General features: G+C 42.4%; 1 protein-coding gene across 1 annotated transcript; it reads right to left on the bottom strand.

Annotated features, from left to right (window-relative positions):
• Positions 1 to 1,610: 1,610 nt before the first annotated feature.
• LOC120605432 (olfactory receptor 1J4-like) lies at positions 1,611 to 9,821 on the bottom strand. Its single transcript, XM_039866332.1, has 2 exons — positions 9,325 to 9,821; positions 1,611 to 2,553 (listed from the first exon to the last, which is right to left on the bottom strand). The coding sequence occupies exons 1-2, from the start codon at positions 9,819 to 9,821 to the stop codon at positions 1,611 to 1,613; spliced, it is 1,440 nt and encodes a 479-aa protein (XP_039722266.1).
• Positions 9,822 to 11,685: the final 1,864 nt, after the last annotated feature.

The raw sequence follows: 11,685 nt of genomic DNA, 5'->3' as shown, positions 1-11,685 counted from the left end.
AGACAGCCTTCACTTTAAACTGCAACTTTTCCTTGGGTTTTCGTCTGCCAGCCTAGCCTGCAGATTTGGGACTTACGAACCTCCACAGTTGCACAATTGCATGAGCCAATTCCTTAATATACATCTCTCTTTCTTCACACACGTGGACACACGCACACACGCGCGCACACACACACACACACGACTTATTGATTCTATTTCTCTGGAGAACATTGGCTAATGCATCTACAATGACCGTAACTTCTCCACCAAATTTGTCCCCTCATATCTGTAAATGTATTGCCTTCCATTCCTCCCCATCTTGGCCCTGTCCAGAGGCCCCGTTAATAGGCCAGTGGACATCTCACCTCAGGGTATTGCTAGATGCCGATCTTCATGCTTGCAGTGCTTTTCCCCTGATATCCCCATGCTCTCTCACCTGTCCTCAGTCCTGTCTTCGTTTGGATGTTATCTTTCCCATTTTGTATTCCCAGAACTTAGAAAATTGCCTGGCACATAATATTCACACACTAAGTGTTTTTCTGTGTGTGAGTTGTCACGGCATGCACTCAGCTTCTCCCTATGAGAAGTGGGAGCGCTCAGTGCGGGAACACGACAACACTCCTTTTTCCAGACTAAAATTAGGCCGATATAGGTTGTATTCACCACGATAATCCAACTCAGAGGCAAAAAGTAGAGTCTTCTTAGAATGGGGAAATTTGATCATTGGATTGACTACTCTGTGCCGCCCTGTTAAGTACTTGTCACAGATACATTCAAACTAAAGTTCGTTTAGCCCTCAGAAGCACTTTATCAAGTAGCTACTACATTAAGAAGGTAAGCGTTCTGGACCTTACTCAAATAAACATTGAAAACTTTACTGAATATTTATAGCTATGGAAAACAATAGTAAGAATGAGTAAATAAGGAGCTGATTGATATTTACTTCAACGAGTACAAACTCAATTATAATTAAAAGTTATATCACCTATTGCTAAGGAGGGTTTCTTTACCTATCAAAAATATATTCCACAAAATTTAAACTGGCTCCACTTTAACCTACAAATCGTCATTTCATTATAGGCGAAATGAAACATAGTATAGCCCATTGAGAATTCTGAACAGCTACCACCGGGGGTCGGAAAATCGGGTGTGAAAAAGTCTAGCTTAATCTAAAACACCGTCACATTTCATACATCTAATCATGTCTTAAAGCAAAGGCGGTTTTATCTTTAAAAAGGGAATGGATAATGCTGGTGCCGTTTTCCTTCTGAGAGGTGGTTGGTATGTTCTGTGTCTCAGCAAGTCTCCTCGCTCTCCGGTAAGAGACAAAAAAGGCTCAACCTATTTACAAATGTGAATCACACATGTGACTGATAAGTAGTTTGGTGCTTTGAAGACTACAAGATAAACGCATGTTTCAGAAATGCCATATCTAGAATGATTGAAAAATAAATGGACAACAGATATGATTAAAGATGAAGGGATTAAATCCAATAACGTATCAGCCTATGAAGAACACTTGGGAGGGTGCTGGCAACATACGTGATAGACGTACAATTTTTTGAGAAGATATATATGACAAAGCTCGTGGGTGAAATGAGTGAAATATGAACACGGTTTGATGATTTTCACTTGGTGACTAAGATGTTGTTTCTGAAAAGAATCCCCAGAGCCAATTTTATGTCTCTGTTCCGTAGGCTGTAAATAAAGGGGTTTAACATGGGGGTCACTGCTGTATACATCAGAGAGGCTATTCTGGCTTTGTCATTGGAATCGCTTAATGAAGATGAATAGTACAGAGCTAGAATTGTTCCATAGAAGAGAGACACCACAGAGAGGTGGGAGCCACATGTGGACAAGGCTTTGCGGAGCCCTGTGGTAGAGGGGACTCTCAGGATAGAGGCCCCAATACGGCCATAAGAGGCCATGATACCACTCAATGGAATAATGCCAAGCACAGCCCCTGCAGTTAATATGGCCAGCTCATTGACAGAGGTATTTGAGCAAGACAGCTTGAGTAGGACGGGAAGGTCACAGAAGAAGTGGGGAATGATATTGTCAGCACAGAAGGACAGTTGGGCCAGGAGGAGGGTGTGCAAGAGGGCAGTGCCACAGGAGACAAGCCAGGAGCCAGCCACCAGCAGTACACACAGCCCCTCCCTCATGATGATGGTATAGCGTAGAGGGTGACAGATGGCCACGTACCTGTCATATGCCATCACTGCAAGAAGAAGATTATCAAGACAGCCAAAAACTATGAAAAAATACATCTGTAAAATGCACCCTCCATAGGAGATGAATTTGTCCTTAGAATGCATGTCCCTCAACATCTTTGGGACGGTGACAGATGAAAAGGAGACATCAGTGAAGGCCAAGTGGCTGAGGAAGAAGTACATGGGCGTGTGGAGGCGAGAGTCCAGCCTGATGAGCAGGATGATGAGCAGGTTCCCCAGCACCGTGGTCAGGTACATGCCCAGGAACAGGGCGAAGAACACGCCCTGCTGCTCCGACCGGATGGGGAGCCCCAGGAGGAGGAAGCCGGACACGCTGCTCTGGTTCTCCCTCCTCATGCTGCTCCTCTGTCTGCAGGAATGAAGGGAGTGGGAATTATCAGAGACTTTGAAAGTGTCATTATGGCCACCACAATAGGGTCGTTTACTTTCTCCTGGATAAAAAGAATAACTGCTTGAACTTATATCATCAGCTAGTGCTGCTAAAGCAAGCAACGCCCTCAATGCCCTACACGATGTCTTCCCAATAAATGCATTCTTCTTGTTCTTTCAATCAACCAGGTTTTGGCCTATGATACTAATTGGAGTTCAAGACCAAATGGGACTCACAGGAACTCTCTCCTTGGCGTGCCAACCCTCTGGGGAGCACCTGACAGAGGGCTGACCAAATGTATGGATCTGCAGCCAGGGCAGTGCTGTGATTCTGGCCCTACCTCTTCTTAGTTGATGACTTAGGGAGCCACGCCTCTCTTGGCTTCATCTTGTTCACTGTAGGGTGAAGATACCAAATAGCACACGTTCACATTTAATAGGAGGATTCTAATTCAATACACGTGAATATCTAAGAACAGTGTCCTGAATAAAATAAACACACAAAATTTTGGGCATTGCTTTTATGCCAGGGTAAGTATCCAAATAAAACCAGGATCAAGTTCAGAAATTTAATAAAACAACATTACGAGATGGTCAGCATGATGGACAAAGAATTTGACCTACAGTTTCTGCTAACTCATCAGAGCTCTCACACTCTCAAGGGAAGTTTCCAAGCTCAGATCTTATTACTGGAATAAATCTGATGGACCTTGACATAGTGCAAGTTCATCTTTTGCCAAGATATAAAACGTACGTCATTTCGTGTCTCTGTTTATATCTGGTGATGCAAGTTGGCTCAGAAATAGTAGAAAGAAAGACACCTGAGACCTGAGATCTGAGATCTACGGATGCCGAAGGATGGGAGGTGTCTATTAGAATTCACAGTTACCTGGTTGACAATGGCTATTTCCCAATATTGATCTTCACGCTTATAGTAACTGACCTTTAATGAACACTATGTTAGACAAACACATTTTTGCATCAATGCCTCATTGAATCTTCAACAGTCCTAGCATAAAGCTATTATTAAAGCTTCGTTGTAGACATACTCAGAAGGAATGAGAACTATCATGACGTTACACAGTAACTGCTGTATTCACAATTCTCTCACTTTTTCACATTTTCTAAATTCATCGAATCTCTGCTCTTATGACCCTACTGTTTCTCCCTCTCTTTAACTCGACAACAGAGCCAGCACCTTAAGAAATATTATTTCAGGATTTGAAAGCATCTCCTTGCTTACATAGCAGTCAGCACTCACAGTCCTATAGGCCTTTAGTTTGCAAATGGCTTTCATAAACCTTCAAGTTCATTCAATTCTTCGATGTTTAATTTGGGTCTGGGAAGTAGGAAAAATAGTGATTTTTTTTCTTTCATTTACTAAGAGAAGCAGTGAAATTACTTATGGGACTTCACATAGATATTATATGGTGGAACCTAATATCAAAGGTAGATTTTCAGATAATTTTCACAAGAGAGAGAGAGAATCTACCTATTTCTTTCCATGGATGATAGAAGGGTAAAGTTAAATGTTCAAATACTCATATGCTTAGGAGAGGAACTCGACATTCACATTGTTGTGTAAGTATCTGACCGGGTAGGTCATCTCAGTAGGTAACCCGGGAACTCAGACATCTCCAGGAGGAGACCCAGGAGAGACGATCCCTAATAACACTGCGGAGCTGCAACTTGAGGGGAAGGAAACAATACAGAAACGGCGCCTTCATTCAGTCAGCAGCACGTGTGAAAGAGGTGGCTGGGAAAATGCTCAGTATAGAGAAGGGGAGAAGCCGTGACCTGGAGGTTTGCATAGGCCTAATTTTACTGCCTTTGTACCAGATATTGTCTCCTAAGCAGTCAGGAAATGGAAAGTCAGGTTCCTCGTCTCCGCGATGCTACAGTTTACTAAATGCTCACAACGTCCTAGTATTTAAGCACCTAACAGACAAGATCTACAGTGGTTATCACTGTTTCTCTCCATTTGACATGGAGGCTGCTGGGCACCCAAGCTAAACCCAAGACAAAAGCTATCTAGTGTGAAAAAGACAAAGAAACGAGTGAAGGCATATGGGACGCCAGGAGCGAGCATTTAGTTTCTAAACTATGTCAATAATGTTGAAGAAGAGTGTCAGAAATAGTGGGCTTCCAGGCACCCAATTATTCAAATCACTGAACTCAGTGTGTGAATCAGCGGAGTGCGCGCATGCAAACACACACATGTACACATGTGCACACACACGACTATGAACATTTCTGGGCCCCAGCCGATCTCTACCAGTACTGTGAGTTCAGATACCTTCTGCTTCATGATGTTACCTGAATCTTCACTTTCTGTGCAGAAGACCCAGGATTAAAGGAAGGAAAGCAAACATCAGTGGACTGAGGACTTTTACAGGATTTCATATCTGTACACAAGATTCAAAACGATGGGCAGACAACCTCTTTTTACTCATCAGAAAGAACCCCGAGAGAAAAACAGCCCCAAATCCCTGAGTGGAGCAGCAGTCAGCTCGGGCTAATTACCCTACTTTCTCCTGGGCCCTTGGGAAGGAGCACGTTTAGGGTCCAGAGGGCCTGAGCTGCAACTGGAGTCACAGGAGAAGGTGTCCATGATGTTGGTGATATGTCGGGCTTCAGGTCAGGTCTCCGGATCGGAAGCAGGAGATTCCCAGTCACCGGCAGCCTCGCATCACAAATTGAGCTTCAGTGTTCAGCTGAGTATGGCCCAGGCAATGTACAGGCTCCAGCAGCTGCTGCAGGCTCCCACAGCACCTACCAGACCTGATTCAGACTTCCATTACACCCTTACTAATCCACGGGTCTCCCCATGCTCCCGTGAGATTCTGAAGCATAGGGTCCCTGCCTTGCTGAGGAGTAGGTGGATTGAAACCGTATGCTCTGGGGAAAATGATTATGAGCTCGCTGCTTACTAAGAGCATATCTGAGTATTTTGCCAAAAATCTCAAAGACTCAGATTCTTCAATGTGGAAATAATAACAGTTCTCGTTCTGTGGGTTTGAAGGATGGTTAAATAAGCACATAAGTAAAGCTTAACGCATGTTAAGGTTTATTGTCATTGACGGTATCAGCAGGGATCAATCATGGCTCACATGAGGTGCTTGCTTATTTTTTAATTAATTCTTTTGTTCGAAAATTGACTTAAATCATTATTAAGTCTCTCACAAAAATAAGATAGTGATATATACTTCAGAAATATAGCAGTGAGTAACAGAAACAGAAACCCCTCTTGGGGAATACACATTCAAGTAAGAGGTGCAGAAAAAACATTAATGCAAAATAAATTGTAGGAAAATGGCAAACATTCCGGGGAATAGTAAAAATCAGACTTGGAGCTAGGGAGAATACCACCTGTCCATGAACAGGTGAATGGGGAAAGAAAGCTGTGTATGTGTATGCAATGGAATAATACTCAGCAATAAAAAAAAAAACAAATGAATAAAAAGAATGAAATTTGTATTGATGCATATTCTAACATGGGTGAGCCACGAAATGCTCATTCAGAGTGCGAGAAGACAGCAATAAAAGTATATACACTGTATGATTCCATTTAGATAAACTTCGAGAAGATGCAACCTAATCTATGTGACAGAAAAAGGATCAGTGATTCTCCTGGGGACAGATGGAAGGAGCAAAGAAAGAGCAGAAGGGTGGGCACGAGGAAACTTCATAATCTCGACAGCATTTAGTGATAGTGTTGTGGGTTTACATATGTCAAAACTATTCCAGTTGTATACTTTAAATATGTAAAGTTTTATACTTCAAAAAATCTAGAGATAAAATATTGCCATTTGTGCTAAACAGGAATAGATCTTGAGAGTATTATGCTAAATGAAATAAGTCAGGTGGAAAGAAAAGACCTGTATGATTTCACTCACATGAGGCTTCTAAAACAAAACAACACAGGAACAAACAAAATAACACACAGACTCATAGATACAGACAACAGAATGGCGGTTACTAGAAGGGAAAGGGTTGGGGGAGGACAAATAGGGTACAGGGGGTCAAATACATGGTGATGGAAAGAGACTCGACTTCAGGTGGTAAGCACACAGTAGAGAATACGCATGTCTCCTTATAGCTATAACCCCGAAATTTATATAATGTGATGAACCGGTGTAACCCCAATACATTTATTTTTTAAAACATGGGTGTCTTTAATGGAAAAAAAAAAAGTATGATCCTGTTATTCCATATTGAATATTCCATATTGTCAGATTGCCTAGCTACTGTACCTAGATATTTTGTCAAACACTATTCTAGATGTTTCTATAATGGTATATTTTTGAATGAGATTAACAGTGACATCAACAGGCTCTGAGTAAAGCAGATTGCCCTCCATAATGTAGGTGGGACTCATCTAGGCAGTTGAAGTCCTTAAGAAGAATTCTGACCTCCCCGAAAAAAGAGACAGCTCCGTCAGCAGACAGCCTTCACTTCAAACTGCAACTTTTCCTCGGGTTTTTGTCTGCCAGCCTAGCCTGCAGATTTGGGACTTACGAACCTCCACAGTTGCACAATTGTATGAGCCAGTTCCTTAATATACATCTCTCTTTCTACACACTCGTGGACACACACACACACACAGAGACACACACACACACTCTCACAGCTTATTGATTCTATTTCTCTGGAGAACATTGGCTAATGCATCTACAATGACCGTAACTTCTCCACCAAATTTGTCCCCTGATATCTGTAAATGTACTGCCTTCCATTCCTCCCCCTCTTGGCCCTGTGCAGAGTCCCCCTTAATAAGCCAGGGGACGTCTCACCTCAGGGTATTGCTAGTTGCCGATCTTCATGCTTGGAGTGCTTTTCCCCAGATATCCCCATGCTCCCTCACCTGTCCTCAGTCCTGTCTTCGTTTCGATGTTATCTTTCCCATTTTTTATTCCCAGAACTTAAAAATCGCCTGGCACATAATATTCAGGCACTAAGTGTTTTCCTGTGTGTGAGTTGTGACGGCATGCACTCAGCTTCTCCCTATGAGAAGTGGGAGCGCTCAGTGTGGGAACAAGACAACACTCCTTTCTCCAGACTAAAATTAGGCCGATATAGGTTGTATTCACCACAAAAATTCAACTCAGAGGCAAAAAGTAGAGTCTTCCTAGAATGGGGCAATTCGATCATTGGATTGACTACTCTGTGCTGCCTTGTTAAGTTCTTGTCACAGGTCCAATCAAATTAAAGTTTATTTAGGTTTTAGGAAGCTCTCAAAAACACTTTAACTAGCTACTACATTAAGAAGGTAAGCATTCTGGACTTTATTAAATAAACATTGGAAACTTTACTGAATATTTGAAGGTTTGGAAAACAATAGTAAGAAAGAATAAATAAGGAGCTGATTTATACCTCATTTACATTAATGGGTAGAAACTGTGAGTTATTATTGAAAGCTATATCACCTATTGTTGAGGAGGGGGTTTTTTTTTACCTATCAAAACAAATTCCACGGACGTGGTTCCATAGTGTGGTGGTTATATATCTGCTTTACACGCAGAAGGTCCTGGGTTCACGCCCTAGTGGAGCCACGGTCCTTGATCTACGGCCATGCCACCCTGAACAAGCCCAATATCTGATATCGGAAGTTAAGCAGGGTCGAGCCTTGTTAGTACTTGATTTGGAGACCATCTAGGAAGACTGGGTGCTTAGGCATAAATAATAATAATAATAATAAACATTCAACAAAACTTAAACTGGCTCTGTTGAAAGGTACAAATCTTTATTTCATTAAAGACAAAGTGAAACATACTAAAGCATCGAGAATTCTGACCAGTTACCACCTGGGGTCAGAAAATCAGGTGTGAGAAAGTCCAACTTAATCCAAAATACCATCACATTTTGGATCTGTAATCATGTCTTAAAGCAAAACCACTTTTATCTTTAAAAAGAGAATGTAAAATGCTGGTGTCTTTTTCCTTTTGAGAGGTGATTAGTGTGTTCTGTATCTTAGCAAGTCTCCTCGCTCTCCAGGAAGATAAAGCAAAATGCAACCCATTTAGAATTGTGAATCATACACTTGACTGATAACTAGTTTGGTGCTTTGAAGACTACAAGATAAACATGTGTTGTGGGCAATGCCATATTTAGAATGATTGAAAAATAAATGGACAACGGATATGACTAATGTGGAAGGGAGTAGATCCAATAACGTAACTGCCCATGAAGAACACTTGGGAGGGTGCTGGCGACATAGGTGATAGACATGCAAGTTTTTGAGAAGATCCATATGACAAAGCCCGTGGGTGAAATAAGAACACGGTTAGGTGATTCTCACTTGGTGATTAGGATGTTGTTTCTGAAAAGAATCCCCAGAGCCAATTTTATGTCTCTGTTCCGTAGGCTGTAAATAAAGGGGTTTAACATGGGGGTCACTGCTGTATACATCACAGAGGCAGTCATAGATTTGTCATTGGAATCACTTAATGAAGAGGAATAGTACAGTGCTATAATTGTTCCATAGAAGAGAGACACCACAGAGAGGTGGGAGCCACATGTGGACAAGGCTTTGCGGAGCCCTGTGGTAGAGGGAACTCTCAGGATAGAGGCTCCAATACGGCCATAAGAGACCAATATACCACTCAATGGAATAATGCCAAGCACAGCCACTGCGGTAAATATGACTAGGTCATTGACAGAGGTATTTGAACAGGACAACTTGAGTAGGAGGGGAAGGTCACAGAAGAAGTGGGGAATGATATTGTCAGCACAGAAGGACAGTTGGGCCAGGAGGAGGGTGTCTAAGAGGGCAGTGCCACAGGAGACAAGCCAGGAGCCAGCCACCAGCAGCACACACAGCCCATCCCTCATGATGGTGGTATAGTGTAGAGGGTGACAGATGGCCACGTACCTGTCATATGCCATCACTGCAAGAAGGAGATTATCAAGGCAGCCAAAAACTATGAAAAAATACATCTGTAAAATGCACCCCGCATAGGAGATGAATTTGTCCTTAAAGTGCATGTCCCTTAACATCTTTGGGACAGTGACAGATGCAAAGGAGACATCAGTGAAGGCCAAGTGGCTGAGGAAGAAGTACATGGGCGTGTGGAGGTGAGAGTCCAGCCTGATGAGCAGGATGATGAGCAGGTTCCCCAGCACCGTGGTCAGGTACATGCCCAGGAACAGGGCGAAGAACACGCCCTGCTGCTCTGGCCGGATGGGGAGCCCCAGGAGGAGGAAGCCGGACACGCTGCTCTGGTTCTCCCTCCTCATGCTGCTCCTCTGTCTGCAGGAATGAAGGGAGTGGGAATTATCAGAGACTTTGAAAGTGTCATTATGGCCACCACAATAGGGTCGTTTACTTTCTCCTGGATAAAAGGAATAACTGCTTGAACTTATATCATCAGCTAGTGCTGCTAAAGCAAGCAACACCCTCTATGCCCTACATGATGTCTTCCCAATAAATGCATTCTTCTTATTCTTTCAATCAACCAGGTTTTGGCGTTATGATACTAATTGGAGTTACAAGACCAAATGAGACTCACAGGAACTCTCTCCTTGGCGTGCCAACCCTCTGGGGAGCACCTGACAGAGGGCTGACCAAATGTATGGATCTGCAGCCAGGGCAGTGCAGTGATTCTGGCCCTACCTCTTCTTAGCTGATGACTTAGGGAGCCATGCCTCTCTTGGCTTCATCTTGTTCACTGCACGGTGAAGATACCAAATAGCACACGTTCACATTTAATAGGAGGATTCTAATTCAATACACGTGAATATCTAAGAACAGTGTCCTGAATAAAATAAACACACAAAATTTTGGGCATTGCTTTTATGCCAGGATAAGTATCCAAATAAAACCAGGATTAAGTTCAGAAATTTAATAAAACAACATTACGAGATGGTCAGCATGATGGACCAAGAATACACCTACCGTTTCTGCTAACTCATCAGAGCTCTCACACTCTCAAGGGAAGTTTCCAATCTTGGATCTTATCACTGGGATAAATCTGATGGAACTTGACATAGTGCAAGTTCATCTTTTGCCAAGATATAAAACGTACGTCATTTCGTGTCTCTGTTTATATCTGGTGATGCAAGTTGGCTCAGAAATAGTAGAAAGAAAGACATCTGAGATCTGAGATCTGAGAACTATGGCTGCCGAAGGATGGGAGGTGTCTATTAGAATTCACAGTTACCTGGTTGACAATGGCTATTTCCCAATATTGATCTTCACGCTTGTAATAATTGACCTTTAATGAACACTATCTTAGACAAACACATTTTTGCATCAATGCCTCATTGAATCTTCAACAGTCCTAGCATAAAGTTGTTATTAAAGCTTCGTTGTAGACATACTCAGAAGGAATGAGAACTATCATGACATTACACAGTAACTGCTGTACTCACAATTCTCTCACTTTTCACATTTTCTAAATTCATCGAATCTCTGCTCTTAACCCTACTGTTTCTCCCTCTCTTTAACTCGACAACAGAGCCAGCACCTTAAGAAATATTATTTCAGGATTTGAAAGCATCTCCTTCCTCACATAGCAGTCAGCACTCACAGTCCTATAGGCCTTTAGTTTGCAAATGGCTTTCATAAACCTTCAAGTTCATTCAATTCGTCGATGTTTAATTTCAGTCTGGGAAGTAGAAAAAATAGTGATTTTTTCCTTTAATTTACTAAGAGAAGCAGTGAAATTGCTTATGGGACTTCACATAGATATTGTATGGTGGAACCTAATCTCAAAGGTAGATTTTCTGATAATTTTCACAAGAGAGAGAGAGAATCTACCTATTTCTTTCCATGGATGGTAGAAGGGTAAAGTTAAATGTTCAAATACTCATATGCTTAGGAGAGGAACATGACATTCACATTGTTGTGTAAGTATCTGACCGGGTAGGTCATCCCAGAAGGGAAACCGGGACTGCAGACATCTCCAGGAGGAGACCCAGGAGAGACGATCCCTAATAACACTGCGGAGCTGCAACTTGAGGGGAAGGAAACAATACAGAAACGGCGCCTTCATTCAGTCAGCAGCACGTGTGAAAGAGGTGGCTGGGAAAATGCTCAGTACAGAGAAGGGGAGAAGCTGTGACCTGGAGGTTTGCATAGGCCTAATTTTCCTGTCTTTGT

The sequence above is a fragment of the Pteropus medius genome, unplaced genomic scaffold, assembly GCF_902729225.1.
Source record: "Pteropus medius unplaced genomic scaffold, Ma_sr-lr_union100, whole genome shotgun sequence".
Taxonomy (NCBI): Eukaryota; Metazoa; Chordata; class Mammalia; order Chiroptera; family Pteropodidae; genus Pteropus; species Pteropus medius.
This window is presented reverse-complemented; position numbering and strand designations above follow the sequence as displayed.

Bases quoted from the DNA above. Each gene is read 5' to 3' on its own strand.
- LOC120605432 (XM_039866332.1), bottom strand. From the start codon at position 9,821: ATGAGGAGGGAGAACCAGAGCAGCGTGTCCGGCTTCCTCCTCCTGGGG. The intron at 2,554-9,324 runs GTCCTTCTGTGC...ACAGAGGAGCAG, and splicing joins ACCCTCCTCCTGGCCCAACT to CATGAGGAGGGAGAACCAGA.